The following is a 19,936-nucleotide window of genomic DNA, read 5'->3' as shown; positions in this document are numbered from 1 at the left end:
TGAAAAATATACAATAATAAAACAATACCATATTGGATTACAAACTGTTGACTGGTGACGCATTTTGCACCTCATACAACTACGGCCAGCAAGATTTTCATCGTCGTCGTCTTCTTCTTCTTTTGGGACTTAACAACAACAATAAAAAATATAAAGCTTCAGAGTAAGTCTCAGCAGTCATTGTTCAAAATGAAATTTTATTATGGCAAATTTGTTTATATAATAAAAAAATAACAATTAAAATTGTGAGGGAGGTATAAATGCACTACCATTTTTAAAAACCCAATTAGGGTTTTGTAATTATATGGAATTTGAAAAAAATATAATTTTTTTTTAATTTGCATTCATCCGCAGAGGTATTTATGGAGAAGAATAGAGTCAGGCGTTTTGTGAGGTACAGTTTTTTGTATTAAATAGAAAATAAGTTCGATAAGTTCGAACGAACCGAACTTTTTATCTCCTGCATAAGGTGGAGGACATTTAAAATGCCTAAACCTATGTGGAGGAGCTATGACATGCTTAATTGCTGCTAGGAGAAAACCAAATACCTATGTATAGATGCAAAAATTTAATCACTTTGTATTGGAAAATGCACCTAGGATCATCAAAATATCTATAAACGGGAGTAGGCCATCATATGTATCCTAAACCTCAAAATCGACTGATATACCAGGAAAAAAAAATAACGAAATACCCAACACACTCAGATTGGAAAATTGGGCTAAGACCTTCAATATACCAAATCAATTCTATGTCTGAACATGAACTTATATTAAACCAGTAAGGAAAGTAGTAAAGTCGGACGGGGTCGACTACATAATACCCTTCACCACTTTGGGTATATTCAACAGATGGAATCCTAACAGTCGTCGCATTTTTGAAGGTTCATTAACATGAAATGTAATTCTGCAACCTATACCAAATTTTGGTCAGACATAAAGTTGCTTCTTACAATGGGACAAAATTATTTAAATGAATTTAAAGCAAAATATTGAAATCTGAACCGATTTCATCAAAACTTGTCACATGTTAGGTTACACTTATTTCAGTATGTTTTGTGCATTCCGTCATATTTTGAGTTCTTTGTTTACTTATAAATCCAAATTTCGGGCAAATCGAAGGATATATAGGGACTTTTGTGCATCATTTACATAAAATCCGACGAAAATATATATGGAAGCTATATCTAAATCTGAAACAAGTTTCACTAAATTTAACATACGTCTTTCTAGATTTAATTCAGTACGCTGTGCAAAATTTCATACAAATCGACAGATATGTAGGGACTTTGGTGCACTATTTATCTAAAATCGGACGAAAATATATATGTGAGCTATATCTAAATCCGAACCGATTTTCACGAAATTTAACACACATCTTTCTCGACTTTATTCAGTAAGCTATACTAAATTTAGTGCAAATCGAAGGATATATAGGGACTTTGTTGCACCAGTTACATAAAATTGGACGAAAGTAGGATGCTATATCTGAATCTGGACCGACTTTCACGAAATTTGTCAGACATCATTCTAGGCTCAGAAAGTGATTCTATGCATATTCTCAAAAGGAAGCATGTGTCTATCTCGTTTCCTTTTGCCTGTTACAAACATATGCACAAAGACATAATACCCTGTACTACAGTGTGGTGAAGGGTATAAAAATTACACGTGACCATTGTTTATTGGGCATTGGGTAGAAGCATGGACTTGTATTGAAAATGTTCTCTGATGTCCAAAACCCCGTAATGCCAAATGACAGTCACTTTGTAATGTTTAAATATAGCCACTTCGGTTGGAAAATTCAACAACGATCATTAAAATACCTATAAAGGTTTGGGGCCTTCATATGAGGGCTATTCCCAGAAATTGATAGATTTTTATAATTTTTAGAAGGAAAATTTGCATCCCAATGAGAAATCAAAATATCAAATATGAGGCAATTCGGTTAAAAAACTTGTTCAAACTCCCCAAAATATCGAAAATGGGAGGCATCGATATATAGGGGCTTGCCTATAGAAGTGCATCCATATTTATATATATTTTTTTTTATTGGTTGTAAGATTTTTCACCAAGTGCGAATGCAAAATATGAAAATGCATCCAATTTGTATGAAAAGCGTGCTCAAAATGTCCAAAATACAGAAATTCGGAAGATATATTTATATGAGGGTGCTACCCAAAAAAGTGGACCAATATTAATAATATTTTGTAGGAAGATTTGCTACCAACATATCAAATTGTAGCCAATTTGGTTTAAAAACAGGCCCAAGCTCCCAAAATATGGAAATTCGAAATTGATAAGTTTTGGTGGGCAAATTTGGTACCCGATGAGAATCCAAAAGATTTCCAGGCTCTTTAGTCTTTTGCGCAGTTTTTCCAATTTGAAAAAACCATATTCGGGAATTTTTTCTTCCACTTGGTCTTTCCATCGTATTCGTGGCCTACCCCTTCTGCGTGAACCATCAGCTGATTTGCTTTTATATGCCTTCTGGGCATCTTCATCCATTCTCACAACATGACCTAGCCAACGTAGTCGCTGCAGCTCAATACGTCTAACAATGTCAATGTCCGAGAATAGCTGGTACAACTCATGGTTCATTCGACGGCGATATTCAATGTCAACGCAGATTGGTCCATAGATCTTTCGGAGAATTTTTCTCTCAAACACTTCAAGAGCTGCCTCATCTGCTTGCGCAAGTACCCATGCTTCAGATCCATATAACAGCACGGGTGAGTTTGTTCTGGCGGGAGTAGGCCTTACTTTTGAGTTGTTTGCTCAGACCATAGTAGCATCGGTTGGCCATCACAAACTTTCTCCGAATTTCAAATCCTTCTCCATTGACTTTGGTCTGGCGGGAGGTGGCCTTGTTTTTGAGTTGTTTGCTCAGACTATAGTAGCATCGGTTTTTTTTAATGTCAAAAACTATAGTAGCATATGTTGGCCATCACTATCCTTCTCCGAATTTCAAAACTGATGTCATACGTTTTATTTATGGCGGTACCAAGGTATATAAAATCATTCTTTGACTACATCGAAACTGTAGTTCTCAAGTTCCACAGTTCGTCCAAGTCTACTGAACGTCTTGCGCGTTGATACCATCAACTTGGTCTTCTCGCCCTTTACTGCCAGACCCACTTTGGCAGACTCCTACTCGATTTGTTCAAAGGTGGCTGTTACCGCTCTCAGTTTTCGACCCATTATGTCGATGTGATCGGCGTAGGCGAGTAACATGTGTTGTTTGGTGTACAGAGTGTCATTTCTGTTCACTTTTGCCTCTCGTATGACCTTTTCCAAAAAGATGTTAAAAAGGTCACACGAACTATCACCATGAATCCTCGTTCGGTATTAAAGGGCTCCGAGAGGTCCTTTCCGACTTTAACTGCTGATCTTGTGTCAGTTAAAGTTATCCTGCATAGCCGAATTAATTTTGCAGGAATGCCAAACGCAGACATGGCTTTATACATCTCGGAACAAATAGGACTGTCGAATGCGGCTTTATAGTCGACGAATAGGTGGAATGTGTCGATGTGTTTTTCGTGGGTTTTTTCCAGGATTTGGCGCAGAGTGAAAATCTGTCCGATGGTGAATTTGCCAGGTCTGAAGCCACATTGGTATGGGCCAATAATGTCATGGACCATTGGCTTCAGTCGTTCACACAGTACGCTGGATATCACTTTATATGCGATGGGAATGAGACTTATTCCTCTATAGTTGGCACATATCGTCTTGCCTCCTTTTTTTTGCACGGGACACAGGATGCTGAGTTCCAATCATTGAGCATGCATTCCTCTAGCCAAATTGTACTAATCAGCTGGTGCATGCTCCTTACCAGCATCTGACCACCGGTCTTGAATAGTTCGACTTGTAACCCATCGGCAGCTGCTGCTTCGTTATTCTTCAGCCGATTGATTGCTATTCATCTTGGCAAGGTAGTATACACTCTATACCGTCGTCTATTACTGTGGCTGGGGTATCCCCTTCGCCACTACTATTTGATACCAGAAGTTTTTCAAAATGCTCCTTCCAGATCCTCATCACGCTGTCTGTATCTGTCACCAGGTTTTCTTCTTAATCTCCACAGGAGGATGTGTCTGCACCAAAGCCTTGGATTTGGTGTTTTACTCGTTGGTAGAATTTTCAGACTTCAATCTGACTCCTGTACATCTCGATTTGCTCACGTTCACGTTTTTCTTGTTCTTTCTTCTTTTTTCTGAAAATACGTTTCTCCTCTTAGGTGTTGCTAATGTCCGCAGGGTTGCCCTATACGCTGCGTTTTTCACATCAGTAGCATTACGACACTCCTGATCGTACCATGGGTTTCTTGGTGGTGGTTTTAGGTACTCAAGTGTTGCTTTTGCTACAGTTTGTAGGGACTGGGCAAGTCTTTGCCATTGTGCTTCTATACTATTATCGGGGCAAGAAGTGTTTTCTTCAAGCTGGTGGGTAAGTTGAGCGGAGTAGGCCTCGGCTGCCTATTGTGTTTGCTACTTTTCGACGTCGAGTTTCCGTGTTGTGTTAGATCGCACCTTTGCTGCTACATTAAGACGGGTGCGTGCCTTGGATGCCACAAAGTAATGGTCCGAATCGATATTCGCTCCTTGGGTCATTCGGACGTCTAAAACACTGGATGAATACCTTCCGTCTATCACAACATGATCATTTTGATTTCTCGTTGCTTGATCAGGAGAAATCCAAGTGGCCTTGTGTATATCTAGCTACCATGTTGTTTGTTGCCGCGAAGTCAATCAACCTCATGCCGTTGTCTTAAGTTTCTTCATGGAGGCTGAATTTTCAAACGGTGGGGCCAAAGGTATTTTCCTTTCCGATTTTTGCATTAAAATCTCTTAGCAGAATTTTAATGTCATGGCCAGGGCAACGATCATATGCTGTTTCTAGGCGCTCGTAAAATATGTCTTTAGTCTGTTCATCTTTATCATCGGTCGGAGCATGGGCGCAAATGAGACTGATGTAGAAGAACTTCGCTTTTATACGGATTATAGTAATTCGCTCATCTACTGGAGTGAATCTGGAGATGAGGTCTTTTATTTTCCTGGTAACCATGTCTCGTTTCATGGCAGCTATAATACTGGGCGTGATTGATTTACTTACGCCAGTCCCATTCCATCGCATTTCCTGTAAGGCAATAATATCGGCTTTGTACTTCTTGAGTACATCCGCCAAAGCGAACACTGCGCCTGTTCTGTACAACGTGCGTACATTCCAAGTGCAGATTCGCAGATCGTGGTCCTTTATACGTTTGCGGGGGTCGTCAACATTAGGGGATTTGGTTTTATTTTTCATTGCTTTTTTATAGTATGTTGGGTTTTCCGAGAGTGGACAACTAACCCGACGCCTCAACCCATTTTTTTATAATTCTTATGGGTGAACTCGCGTCACATATTAGCTCACTATTTCATCGGGTGATGAAAATAGCTACTCAGGTGGCACCGCGGGGAGGTCAGTGTGCACAATTGAGATGAAAGAGGGACCAAGATAAGCCTGGACTTCGCCATGTTAAAGCCAATTAGAGCCGTTGCTTGGTATATAATATCCCCTCCGCCACCCATTATTTTGTATACAAATATTTTTTTTAAATTTTTTATAGGCCTCTTTGTTTTTTACCCTGTAAGTTCGATCTCTTAAATTGATACAATTCACTCTTCACATCAGAAAATTTTCGAAAAATCTTCCCACCAAAAAAAAAAAAATTGAATCCGAAAATAATTCCCAACCAAAAATCTTCAAATTCAATTCACGTCTTCATTATTATTATGATTAACCCGGTAAAAAATATATATTCCATATAATTAATGATGGAATATTTTAACCATAAACGCCGAACAAAGCATTTTGATGCTGTGCCAGGCATATCAAACGAACGAACGAACAATCCAACCAACTGAACACCAAAATGAAAAACAAACACCAATTATAAAACTATTTAAGCATAAATGTTCGGGAAAAACGAAACAAAATATCACAACTAACCAAAAATTAAAAAATAAAAAAATTCTAAAATTCAATTTCATATTATCTCTATCTCGCTACTACACGAAGAGTCCGACCGATCAATGTCATTGTGAACATAAAAGGAAAATTCAATTAATGACAAAAATGAACAAAAAAAATATCCCACAACAACAACAAAATAACGACTAACATTACACGCCGTCAGTCTGTTTTTATTTTTTTGTCAAACAGTCAGCTGGCTGCATAAATGGTTTTTTTTTTCAATTTGTTGTTATTGTTGTTGTCGCAAAATACTTTGCAACAAAATTGTGTGATCAGTTCATTATTTTTTGTTTTAGCTTGATGCTGATTTAGATGGATGTGTGTTTAGGCCAGTTAGCCGCCGCATAAGTGGCGCTTTTTAGAATTAGGGATGTCAATTGTCAAGGGGGGAATTCCATTATTCCAAGAATCTCCACAAAAATAAAGGAAATGAAATTTATGTTCAATGAAGACTTCAAAAAGGCTTCCACAAAAATTACGAACCAAAAACCAGTGAGCGGAACAATATATTGGGACGTGGCCGACCATATGATACAACTACCACTGAGATCAAAGTTTCTACGGATCTATATTCCGACCCTGGGTAATATTTCTTGATCGATTCGAGGTCAACAGCTTCTCTTTGGGTCCATTTGATCACCTAAAAAAATGATCGATCTTCATAAAAACCGTCATGCTTATTCCATGGTCAGATCGCTTTCTCGGTGTAAAATTGCGTCCAGAAAAACTGAAAAAAAATAAAGTGTTGGTCCATTTCATTTCCTAAGTATAAACGGATCATCTCCATTTCATTTCTTCTTTGGCCAGAACCAGACCTACATGCAAAATTTGGTGACGATTGGCCCATAACTGTGGCCTGTATCGTGTTTACAAATTATAATGGACAGACGGACGGGCACACATGTCTAGAACGACTCAGCTAGTCGAGAATGAATGATAAGGTGGAACTAGGACCAATATTTCACGGCGCTATAAATTCTTGGTGCCACACAAAGCCAAAATACCTGGACAAGATAGCTGTGTAGGGTATAATGAGAACCCATAATGAGGACCCCAGAAAAAAAAGGAAAATGATAAAAAAAAGATTACGTCAAGAATCAAGAGATTTGAAGCTTTAAGTCAAAACATTAGACAGGGGAAAAGCCTAAAACATCTGTAAGTTCTGTAACATCCTTTTTCCGAAACGAGAACGATGTGAGCAGGGGTTAAATTACTCTCCGACCCTGGAAGAAAGAATGACGATCGAAATACGCTCTCATTTAGAGCACTTCTAAGAATTTAACAAATCCGACGGGATACACGACTTATAATAAATCGCTTCGGCAATTTATAGAATAACCCGAGAGTACAATTGGGAGTAGATCGACGTATAGGATTCTCCTTAGAACGAAAAGGCTAATGGCTGATGTTTAAGTCGTTCTCCAACCCAAGAATGAAGAAAAGGCGATCCGATTTCTGTCCCATTTGACCGATGTGGTATTAACTGATCCCCAGTTGTGAGGAAATTATTTTTTACCAATTTTGGGTCAATTTATAGAGCACCTCTAGACCGATAAGATAGATATGACAATATTTCCTAGTATACGTTCTCTTCAGTCCGAGGTGGAACCTCCACTATTAACCTTAGAAGATATTTCCATTGTCACCCTAAGTATGAACTAGAAGTACATTATCTAATCAAGGTCCTCAATTATTTATTTGCCAACCTAACAAGGTCCTGGGTGTCTGGAAAAGGGGCAGGATGGTGAATCTTACAGGACTTAAATGATTTCACTTTTGCAGCTAAGATTCTGAGGTCACACTTTTCCCACATGGACTGCAGAGAATTGTCACATGGTTACTTTTGAATGTGCAAGTTAATGAGTCCTTAACTCCGACCGATAGGCTTTTAATTAGTCCGCTCACACCATTGACGGAGGTCTCTATAGAAGAGCTGTTTGTTGTAGCAGCCCTATTGCTTTTACACAATGGGCTGAAGTGGCAGAGTAACACTCGGGTCGTTTCGGATCGTAGACCCCTGTGTCGTGGAAACGAGAGCTGGTGGTTGTTGTTGTTGTAGCAGCTAGTACTGCTGTGTATTTCCAATTTTCCTTAATCTGGTTCTGCCTCTAACTCCAAATTCAGAAAGGCTGCGACCTGTACAGGTTGAGTCCAGAGAGAAGATGGGGTTAGGAGAGTGGGTTTGGCTGGGCAATTAAACAGATGTAGCGTATCATGTGGTCCGTTACCACATGCCGAGCAGACATTGTCGACCTCTCCATCAATCCGTGCCCAATACGAATTGAGGCGGCTACACCATCCAGATCTCAGCTGTGCCAAGACCACTCTAGTTTGTCGAGGTAGCTGCTGCTCTTCTGCGGCTATCTCAGGCGGATGGTCATCGAGGATGGTATTCACACGATATTCTTGAACTGCTTCCTCAACTGCGTCCGTGTGAATACTGTTCAATCCTGCTTGATAGGCCTGTTGATCTAGGGGCTCCCTTTTGTATCTCTGGACCTCTCTCTCCAGATCATGGAGATCCTTCCTGACATGCCTGGGTGGTGGGTCCCTATCCATTAGGTAGCGGTTCGGATGGCTGCTCCTATAACACCCAAGCAAGTATTGCATCGACAACATCTTATTGTGTTGACGCACAGGAAGGATCTTCGTCTCCTCATGCAAGTGGTCTATTGGAGTCATGAGGAGACATCCTGTTGCAGTCCTCAGGCGGCATTTTGGCAGGATTGAAGATTTTTCCACTGCGTTGCACTAACGTTAGCGGACCACACTGGCGCCGCATAGTTTACCACAGACCGGCCTATTGCCTTATAAGTCGTTAACAAGGTTTCCTTGTCAGCTCCCCAAGTGCTGCCGGCTAGCGACTTGAGAACCTTGTTTATGCTCCTGACTTTGTCGCAAATAGCTGTGGCATGCGCGGACGACTTGTATATGCTATCGAATGTGACCCCTAGAGCTGGTGGTAGTTTTTATAGCTGATTGAAGTCTCTATACATGAGCTGAAGGTAGCCCTGCAAGTAGTGACAATAGAAGTTGTTGTGTAGAGTACATGGTGGGAGCTAATAATATTCGCTATAGACGAGCTGCAGGAAGTCTCTATAGACGATTCTCAATATAAGTCAGTCAACGGAAGTCAGTCTCTATATATGGTCTGAACTCTGGCTATTGTGACGCTGTTTTGGTACCAGCATCGGTACTTTTAAATGTGCAAGTCGATAGATTCATAATTCCGACCACAATATACCCCAGTGTTGTAAGCGTCACATTCGATAGTCTTATAATGTTGTTCGCACACACTACATACGAGCTGGAGGAGAACTCTATCAATGATCTAAGAGGATTTTTAATAGCCTAGGTGAAGGGTAACTCCATAGACGAGCTAAACGCCATCTACAACTGTACCTAAAACGCTTGAGGTCACACTGTTTATCACACGAACATCATAGATGTGGCTACTTTCGAATGTACAGGGCAGTGGGTCCATAATTCCGACAGTCCTTTTTTTGGCACAACTGAGATAAGGGTGATAAAACAACCTCAATTTGGGTTGTATTAATGACACGGTACATATTATATGTCTGGTATGTAACACGATACTCCTCTTCATTCGCATTTTCAGTGTGATCTCAAACAATACAGATCGACGACTTTTTGTAATTTTAATTAAAATTAAAAAAATAGAACTACGTTGAGTAGAACAGCAACTACCAATGACCAATATTTCCCTAACAATTAGGTACTTCATTCAAAATAATCCCAGTCTCACTCTACCAACATCTATTAACCCTTAGCGTTCATCATCACTGGGAGTACAAGCAATATATATCTCAGGCCATTTTAGATAGTTGGGCTACTATCCTAATAGAAATCCACCGCCACCACCTGATCCTCTAAAAGGAATGGCTCACAGTCCAATCCTTTGAATTACCTCCAAATCGTTTCTTTATAGTTACCCTACACCCAAAAACACCCAATCTATGATTTTTATTTGCTGTCACTTTATATCATGTCTTCCTGTGCGTTCCATTTTGGTCGTTCGGTCGGCTGGTGATTTGTAATTGTCTACAAGCCAGCCAGCCAGCCCAGCTAACCAACCCGCAAAACCAATTGACGTCACTTTTTTTTTAACGCACACTTTTGCTGACGTTTTGCATCGTTTTGTGGTCGATCGGTCGTTGGAAACGCAACCAGACAGACAATGAACGACCCAACCAACAAACGTCAAACAGACAAAAAAAAAACTGGCTTCTATTGAATTTCAGCTTATATGGCATTAAAATAACATTAAACAAATTATTAACTGTAATAAAATCATATTTTATGAATCATGGATTTTATGTTCGGAACCAAGCTCGGGCTCACTGGCTGGCTGGCAGACAACAACAACAAAATTGCAGCCACATTTGAGTAATGTGCTACACAGGCCTATATGGGTGCATAACAACCTTCCTGATTCTCCACCACCCCGTCCAACATAAGTTGATTGGAGAGATCGCGTCATAGACTAAAAATAATATTCTGTAAACGCACTCTCTATATCTAGATGTCTGTCCTTTGGAATATTTGTTCTCATACTACGACAAAATACATTTGTAAAATATTTACTCGAAAATAACAACCCGATGGGAGTCTTTAAAGACAACCTGAAAGCTGAAGGGGATTTCTATAGAGATAAAGGCAGTCTCTATAGAAGTACTAAATGTAGTCTCTATAGACCAGCTAGAGGATGTCTTTATCAGCTGAAGGTAGACTCAAAAGACGAGCTAAATTGAGTCCCAAGAGACGACCTGAAGGGAATCTCTATAGACGAAATGAAGGGAGTCTCTATAGTCATACTGAATAGGGTATTTGTAGACGAGCTGAAGGGAGCCCTATATACGGGCTGTATTATTTTCTAGTCGAGCTAAAGTGAGTCTCTATGGGCCAACTATGGGAAGTCTTTATATACGAGCAGAAACGGGCCTCTTTAGATGAGCTAGATGAAGTCTCAATAGACGTGATGAAGGAGGTCTCCGTAGACGAGCTGAAGATCGTCTTTCGTTCTTATAAATGAGCTGAAGCTCACCTTTATAGAGGTCGTCTTTATCGACGAGCTGATGTGAATCTCTATACACGAGTCTTGAAAAATGTTATTCTTCTCCGGCATTTGAAAAATATTCTTTAAAAAATGCACGCCTTACAAAGTTCAAAAGAAGTCGGATTTTGCTTGGACCATTGATTTTTTAATACTTAAAAAATATTCTTTAAAACCATTGTAAATGCCTCTAAAAAAATCCACGCCTTGTAAATGCCTCTAAAAAAATCCACGCCTTGTAAAGGCCTCCAAAAAATATTCGTTAAAAAATCCACGCCTTGTAAAGGCCTCCAAAAAATATTCTTTAAAAAATCCACGCCTTGAATAGGCCTTGAAAAAATATTCTTTAAAAAATGCACGCCTTGGATAGGCCTTGAAAAAATATTCTTCAAAACTATGGGAACTATGGGAAGTCTTTATATACGAGCAGAAAAGGTCCTCTTTAGATGAGCTAGATGAAGTCTCAATAGACGTGATGAAGGAGGTCTCCGTAGAAAGATATTCTTTAAAAAATGAGCTGAAGCTCACCTTTATAAAATCGTCTTTATCGAATCGAGCTGATGTGAATCTCTATACACGAGTCTTGAAAAATATTATTCTTCTCCGGCATTTGAAAAATATTCTTTAAAAAATGCACGCCTTACAAAGTTCAAAAGAAGTCGGATTTTGCTTGGACCATTGATTTTTTAATACTTAAAAATTATTCTTTAAAACCATTGTAAATGCCTCTAAAAAAATCCACGCCTTGTAAATGCCTCTAAAAAAATCCACGCCTTGTAAAGGTCTCCAAAAAAATATTCTTTAAAAAATCCACGCCTTGTAAAGGCCTCCAAAAAATATTCGTTAAAAAATCCACGCCTTGTAAAGGCCTCCAAAAAATATTCTTTAAAAAATCCACGCCTTGAATAGGCCTTGAAAAAATATTCTTTAAAAAATGCACGCCTTACAAAGTTCAAAGGAAGTCTCCTTGTAAAGGCCTCCAAAAAATATTCTTTAAAAAATCGACGCCTTGTAAAGGCCTCCAAAAAATATTCTTTAAAAAATCGACGCCTTGGATAGGCCTTGAAAAAATATTCTTTAAAAAATCCACGCCTTGTAAAGGCCTCCAAAAAATATTCTTTAAAAAATCCACGCCTTGTAAAGGCCTCCAAAAAATATTCTTTAAAAAATCCACGCCTTGTAAAGGCCTCCAAAAAATATTCTTTAAAAAATCCACGCCTTGTAAAGGCCTCCAAAAAATATTCTTTAAAAAATCCACGCCTTGTAAAGGCCTCCAAAAAATATTCTTTAAAAAATCCACGCCTTGTAAAGGCCTCCAAAAAATATTCTTTAAAAAATCCACGCCTTGTAAAGGCCTCCAAAAAATATTCTTTAAAAAATCCACGCCTTGTAAAGGCCTCCAAAAAATATTCTTTAAAAAATCCACGCCTTGTAAAGGCCTCCAAAAAATATTCTTTAAAAAATCCACGCCTTGTAAAGGCCTCCAAAAAATATTCTTTAAAAAATCCACGCCTTGTAAAGGCCTCCAAAAAATATTCTTTAAAAAATCCACGCCTTGTAAAGGCCTCCAAAAAATATTCTTTAAAAAATCCACGCCTTGTAAAGGCCTCCAAAAAATATTCTTTAAAAAATCCACGCCTTGTAAAGGCCTCCAAAAAATATTCTTTAAAAAATCCACGCCTTGTAAAGGCCTCCAAAAAATATTCTTTAAAAAATCCACGCCTTGTAAAGGCCTCCAAAAAATATTCTTTAAAAAATCCACGCCTTGTAAAGGCCTCCAAAAAATATTCTTTAAAAAATCCACGCCTTGTAAAGGCCTCCAAAAAATATTCTTTAAAAAATCCACGCCTTGTAAAGGCCTCCAAAAAATATTATTTAAAAAATCCCTGCCTTGAAAAAATATTCTTTAAAAAATCCGCACCAACAATCCACCATTCATAAAGAATTTTGATTTTATTTTTCTAATTTTTATTATTTTGCATTCTTTTACTTCCAGCCCGAATATTACAAGGACGCTCCCCACTTCCGACGCATTGGCGAGGGACCCGAATATCGTTTGGAAATACCATATGCCAAATTGGATTTTACCGGTACCTATTCTGTTATTGCCAGTAATTGTCATGGCGAAACAAAGGCTGTAATTTCATTGCAAATATTTGCCAAAGGTAAGTCGGTGTTGTTGTTGTGTTTCTTCTTATAAAACAAAAAAAAAAATACATTCTTTCCCACACATTTACACGGAAACAACTTTCCAGTCCAAAGATAATACAACATGGGTAGTGGTGGGTTTTCTAAACACAATTCTTTTTTATTTATGTTTCCTATTTAAAAAAATAGAAAAGAAAAAAACGATGAAAATGATTTGCGATGGTGTGGTCTGTGTGAGTGTGTGTTGCACATAACATAATTTTACAATAATAATAAAAAAACAAACGTTTTTTGTTTCCAAATTTAAAAATAAATTTTCGACAATCGCGGAAATACCACCTCCTTCCAAAAGTCTTCGGCCGCACTTAGTAAACTTGCCACAAATTCCATATCCGCCTGGACCCAGACATAATGTAGCGCCCCATTTGTATCAAAGGTGGGACTCAGCACACAATACAACGCCTTCGTGACATTTGCCGTATACATTTGTATTTGTATTTGGGCCATATATTTGGGAGCAATTGTCTCCCGACCCTCCAGATATTTTTCAAATTCCTCATCGGTCTTTGGTGCCTTTATCTCCACAATATGATCATCGGTTATGCCATCGGGTGAGGCACAAATGTACGGATAACTTTCACTAATCAGCAGGCCACATTCATGATAGGTTTTATTTTCCAATTTCTCAGTTTGTTTCAATATGAAACGTTTATGCTGTTTCATCTGCTGTTTCTCCTCAATGTTGCAATCACGATTTTTACAAAACAAAGCCTCTAAAATTTGTTCATCTTCTATTGTGTCCTTCCGCGAGGCAATACGATGTATTAGCGAACATCTCAGTCTCATATATTGGGTCTCCAGCCACAAGGAGGTTTTATAACTGGTTTTTGAAATGGCAGCAACCCGATCGAAAAGGCCTTGTTTACACTGCTCCTCCATATATTGTAGGAAAGTATTCGAATCTTTAATACCATTATTTTTGCAATCCAAAAGGCTATGATGTATAAATATGGGTTCGAATTCTTCCATTACTCCCCTAAAGTGACGATATAAGGCAGAATCTTTTAGCCCTTGGCCTTCCATTTCATCGAGAACAGCTTCTAAGAATGCGGCACCTTCGACATCTGTCACCGCAGCGGCTTCTACATCACATTCCATACGTAACTCTTCACAAGCAAATATATCGCGTAGTCGTAACGATTCGATGCGTCCTTCTTCCATTAGTGATTCTGTTTCATGACCCCAAAAATCGTGAACAATTGGGGTATCCGTATCGGTGCTTTTGCGATGCAGCCAAAATATTAGCGTTAAAATGTGGGGACAGGATTCTATGAAGAGGATGATGATACATTTTAATTTTTTATGGGAAAGAAAATTGACTTTGTGTGCTACAAAGAAGGATTTTTATAGAAGAGCCGGTGGCGGTCTTTGAAGAGTGGCTAAACTGAACCTCAATACGATCTAAAGAGATCCTCAATAGGATAGCTGAAGAGAGCCTCTATAGGTGAGTTGAAGCGAGTATCTATAGGCGTTCTGAAGTGAATCTCCATAGGCGAGCTGAAGCGAGTCTCTCTATAGGCGTTCTGAAGTGAATCTCCATAGGCGAGCTGAAGCGAGTCTCTCTAAAGGCGAGCTGAAGCGAGTCTCTCTATAGGCGAGCTGAAGCGAGTCTCTCTATAGGCGAGCTGAAGCGAGTCTCTCTATAGGCGAGCTGAAGCGAGTCTCTCTATAGGCGAGCTGAAGCGAGTCTCTCTATAGGCGAGCTGAAGCGAGTCTCTCTATAGGCGAGCTGAAGCGAGTCTCTCTATAGGCGAGCTGAAGCGAGTCTCTCTATAGGCGAGCTGAAGCGAGTCTCTCTATAGGCGAGCTGAAGCGAGTCTCTCTACAGGCGAGCTGAAGCGAGTCTCTCTATAGGCGAGCTGAAGCGAGTCTCTCTATAGGCGAACTGATCGCGAGTCTCTCTATAGGCGAACTGATCGCGAGTCTCTCTATAGGCAAACTGATCGCGAGTCTCTCTATAGGCAAACTGATCGCGAGTCTCTCTATAGGCAAACTGATCGCGAGTTTCTCTATAAGCGAGCTGATCGCGAGTCTCTCTATAGGCGAGTTGATCGCGAGTCTCTCTAAAGGAGAGCTGATCGCGATTCTCTCTTGAAAAAATATTCTTTAAAAAAATCCAGGCCTCCGGAGGCCTTTGACAATTTTTTCTTTAAAAAATTCAGGCCTCCGGAGGCCTTTGACAATTTTTTTTAAAAAAATCCAGGCCTCCGGAGGCCTTTTCCAATTTTTTCTTTAAAAAATCCAAGCCTCTGGAGCCTTTGGCAATTCTTTTCTTTAGAAAATCCGCCTTTCAAAATTCAAGGTTGGACTAAAAAAATTAGATAATCCACGCATCTGGTGACCCTAAAAAATATTCATTAAAAAATCCACACCTCCGCCGAAGAAAACCTCTATGGAAGACCATCAGCTCGTTTATGAAAGAAGACAATCGACTCGTCCATACTAGACGACCATCGACTTGTCTATTAGAGACTGCTCCAACTGGACTTTAAAGACGACCTTGAAAACCTCCGAAGAAAACATCTATAGACGACCATCAGCTCGTTTGTGGAAGAAGACTATCGACTCATCCATACTAGACGACCATCGGCTTGTCTGTTCTGGACTATAAAGACGACCTTCAGTCTATAGAGACCGTCTTCGGCTTCTCTGTAAATACTCCCTTCATCTCGACTATAGAGGTCTTTAGAGACTCTCTTCAGCTCGCCTACTGCAAACAGACGTGGACGCACCAACTTCCTATTCGCCTGTGACTTCACACCGTTCTGGTGTTACAAGTTGTGCCTCTTCTTTATCGCCAAAACCTCCTCCTCCTCCTCCTCCTCCTGCGTTGTGCACACAAAGTAACTAAAACATTTTCACCTACCCCTTCCCGCGCAACGTTCACACACCGATTCCGTGATTGCCTGCTTCTTTGTATCCACTTTAATACTGACACGCACATGTCCCTCCACACGGGAAGCTAATGCTGTGGCGGCAGGGAATACCAAAGCCTTAACATCTGTCTCTTCGGCCAGGCGGCGTATTTGTATGTAGTCCACACGTAAATCGGCATCCTGAGTTTGTTGCCTAAAGAAGTTTACAAAAAGATTTATTGGAATCTATTTAGAAACCGAATTTATTTATTTACCTCACTAAATTCTGTTGTCCCTTGGCAACTTTTGCTATGAAATCAAATACCGTCTGACTATTCACTGTGGGTAAATTATTGATGTCGGCCTTGCGATAGCCCGGTTCCAATTCAACGTGCATAATAATCATGGTGGAGATGTTTTTGTTTTAATTTTTTTATTATTTTTAATATTTTATTTAGAAAATTGTTTAGCAAAACAACACCGAACGAATTAAATGTTTTCCTTTTATTGGAGATGATAGCTAAATGTGAGACTAGAGATGTGGATATATCGATTGCATAATGCAAACAGTGTTGCCAACTAGCAGTAATCGATTTTATCGATTGCTGTATGTGTTTGTTGTTCAACTTGCGTGAGAGTGTGAACAGAGAAGCAAACAAATGAGAGGAGAAAATAACCGTTTAAAGGGGAGACATTTAAAGAAAACATGTGTGTGAGAGAGAAAGGGAGAGAACAAATAATTTCAGCTGTAATAATTAGATACAAAAGAATTGAATTGTTGAAAGATATTTATCTATAGATTTATCTACTGTTGCTGAATTGAGTGTGTGTGTGTGTGTTTATGTCTTTAATTAGCTTTTTTAGTCAATTCATGCACCAATAATGAACATAGCCAGTAGTGTTGCCAACTATATTTGTACACAATGTATCTTTCTTTGAATGCAGAGTTGTATTCGTACAGTCCAATGGTTGGTTTGTCATCTTATAATGGACCATTTGCTTAAAGAATTGAAAATAAAAAAAATTCGATTCTTAAGGAATATTTTGCAAAAGCTATAGGAGGCTTTTTTAAATAATATTTTTTCAAAGCCTATCCAAGGCATGGATTTTTTTAAAAAGGATTTATTCAAGGCCTATCCAAGGCGTGGATTTTTTTAAACAATTTGTTCAAGGCCTATCCAAGGCTGGATTTCTTTTAAGAAGATTTATTCAAGGCCTATCTAAGGCGTAGATTTTTTAAAGAAGATTTATTCAAGGCATATCCAAGGCGTGGATTTTTTAAAGAAGATTTATTCAAGGCCTATCCAAGGCGTGGATTTTTTAAAGAAGATTTATTCAAGGCCTATCCAAGGCGTGGATTTTTTAATGAAGATTTATTCAAGGCCTATCCAAGGCGTGGATTTTTTAAAGGAGATTTATTCAAGGCCTATCCAAGGCGTGGATTTTTTAAAGAAGATTTATTCAAGGCCTATCCAAGGCGTGGATTTTTTAAAGAAGATTTATTCAAGGCCTATCCAAGGCTTAAAATTTTTTAAAGAAGATTTATTCAAGGCCTATCCAAGGCTTAAAATTTTTTAAAGAAGATTTATTCAAGGCCTATCCAAGGCGTGGATTTTTTAAAGAAGATTTATTCAAGGCCTATCCAAGGGGTGGATTTTTTAAAGAAGATTTATTCAAGGCCTATCCAAGGGTTTTTAAAAAAATTTTTTAAAGAAGATTTTTTTATTCAAGGCCTACATTTAATACTTAAAAAATTTTTAAAAAAAAATTCAAGGCCTATCCAAGGCTTAAAATTTTTTAAAGAAGATTTATTCAAGGCCTGAAAAAAATATTTTGAAATAATCCAAGCTCATTTTGGGTGCTGAAAAAAATATTCTTTTGTTACTCAAAACTTAATACTTAACTTTTCTTCTTCATCTCCCTTTCAGATATTCTCAATCAAAAACAAATGGAGAAAGGATCAATACGACATGGGTAAGTTTTGCCACATTTCTCTTCTCACTCTTCCTCTAAATACCGTTATTTAATTTCCTCCATCCCTCCTCTCTTCCAGAAATGTTGAAACATTACCACGTTTCATACGCTCTCTGAGGAATCTACGCTGTTGTGATGGTGATGCCATAACATTGGAGGCGCACGTTGAGGGTCTGCCCGAACCGATTATCATTTGGGAAAAAGATGGCCGAGTGCTGCCCAGTGGTAAAGATTATGATATGACCTATGATGGTATTAAGGCCATGTTGCGTATACCACGCATTTACCCCGAAGATGAGGGTGAATATACTTGTGTTGCGAAGAACAATATCGGTCGAACATTGTCCTCTGCCTGCATCATTGTTGATGTACCCGAGGAAAAGGAGAATATGGTAAATCGTCAATTGTCTCGTCCGGCTGCATTACTCTCCAGCAACTCGACACCGTTGTCGACACCACGCTCAACACCGGTCCGAAGTTTCTCGCCATCCCGACGCCTCTCCTATCGCAGTTCGGGTATTGAAATCAACGAAAGTCGCCGCATTAATCAGGAATTGCATTTACCCATATCGGCACCGAAATTCCTGGCCATACCGAATAGTCGTGTTGTGGAGGAGGGTGATAGTGTACGCTTCCAATGTGCCATTGGTGGTAATCCCACACCCTGGGCCACCTGGGATAAGGATGGTTTAATTGTCACGCCAACGGGTCGCATTCGTGTTAAGGAAGTGGATGATCTACGTTATTTGGAAATTGAAGATGTCGGCTTTGAAGATGCGGGATTGTATCGCATCACGCTGGAAAATGATTATGGACGAATTGAGGCATCGGCCCGCCTGGATGTTATTCGCAGTTCACGTTATTCAAAATCTCCATCGGGTAGGAGTATTAGAGCTTCGTCTTCGCGAAGAAATGCCTACATGCATAGAAGAATAATGGGTCCGTCGACGGCAATTGGTGGTCGCATGGCCTTGGCTGCCGGTTTCCGAGGTTCCTCAGTGCCTTCGTGTAAGTTCTATCATAATGGCGAGGAGTTGGTGGCGAATGAGAGGATCCACATGCAATTCTCCGCCGAGGAAGGTGAGGTGTTTTTGGTAGTCGATGAGGTTACCCAGGAGGATGAGGGCATTTATAGCTGTGTTATTGAGGGTGAAGACCATGAACCGATTATAACCTCAACTGTGGTTAAATTTCGGCCAAGTGAAGCTGACAATGACAACGGAAACGATGGTAGTAGTAGTGACAGCGTTAATTGTGGTGACATACGCACCGGCGTCACCTCTGGCAGCATTGAACCCATTTGTAAAATCCGAAAACCACTGCCAGATGCGGTGGACTACAGCGAAGGTGAAATCATTGATTTGTGCTTCGAATTGGAATGCAATCAGCCCTATAGCTACACATGGAGCCGCAATGGTGAACTGATCAAAGACTCTGAAGATTTTAAGTAAGTTGAAACCGCGCACAAGCTAAAGCAACAACAACAACTCGAGCAACCTGCTTGCCAAGTGCATTGCTGCCAATAACTACATTTATTTTTTCTCTTTCCCCTTCTCTTCCTCTCCCCCTTCCACAGCTACATTGATCATGGGAACGGTTTGTTGTGTTTACGTCTATTCGATGCCTTCGATTTAGATTCTGGCCTCTATACCTGCCACATTACCAGTCATGGCCTGCAATGCTCCACATCCACAAACCTGAACATTGAACGGCGAAGCGACGAAGTGCAGCAGCAGTCCGAAGTAGCCGACTTGGCCATACTCAAGTCACCTTTACCTCTACTAATGACCGGCGATGGCTCGAAACGGGCCACA

General features: G+C 39.6%; 1 protein-coding gene across 1 annotated transcript; it reads right to left on the bottom strand.

Annotated features, from left to right (window-relative positions):
* Window positions 1-13,533: 13,533 nt before the first annotated feature.
* Window positions 13,534-16,557, bottom strand: LOC133324255 (uncharacterized). Its single transcript, XM_061533102.1, has 3 exons — window positions 16,429-16,557; window positions 16,160-16,394; window positions 13,534-14,561 (listed from the first exon to the last, which is right to left on the bottom strand). Exons 1-3 carry the CDS (start codon window positions 16,552-16,554, stop codon window positions 13,537-13,539), a joined length of 1,386 nt encoding a protein of 461 aa, XP_061389086.1. The 5' UTR covers window positions 16,555-16,557; the 3' UTR covers window positions 13,534-13,536.
* Window positions 16,558-19,936: the final 3,379 nt, after the last annotated feature.

The sequence above is a fragment of the Musca vetustissima genome, unplaced genomic scaffold, assembly GCF_032173495.1.
Source record: "Musca vetustissima isolate MV318-11 ecotype Yass unplaced genomic scaffold, APGP_CSIRO_Mvet_v1 utg14495, whole genome shotgun sequence".
Lineage (NCBI taxonomy): Eukaryota > Metazoa > Arthropoda > Insecta > Diptera > Muscidae > Musca > Musca vetustissima.
This window is presented reverse-complemented; position numbering and strand designations above follow the sequence as displayed.

Excerpts from the sequence above, each read along its gene's own strand:
- LOC133324255 (XM_061533102.1), bottom strand. The coding sequence starts at position 16,554 with ATGATTATTATGCACGTTGAATTGGAACCGGGCTATCGCAAGGCCGAC. Across the intron at positions 16,395-16,428 it reads CCAAGGGACAACAGAATTTA|ATTCCAATAAATCTTTTTGT; the intron begins GTGAGGTAAATA and ends GTTTCTAAATAG. Across the intron at positions 14,562-16,159 it reads TGAACGTTGCGCGGGAAGGG|AATCCTGTCCCCACATTTTA; the intron begins GTAGGTGAAAAT and ends TCCTCTTCATAG.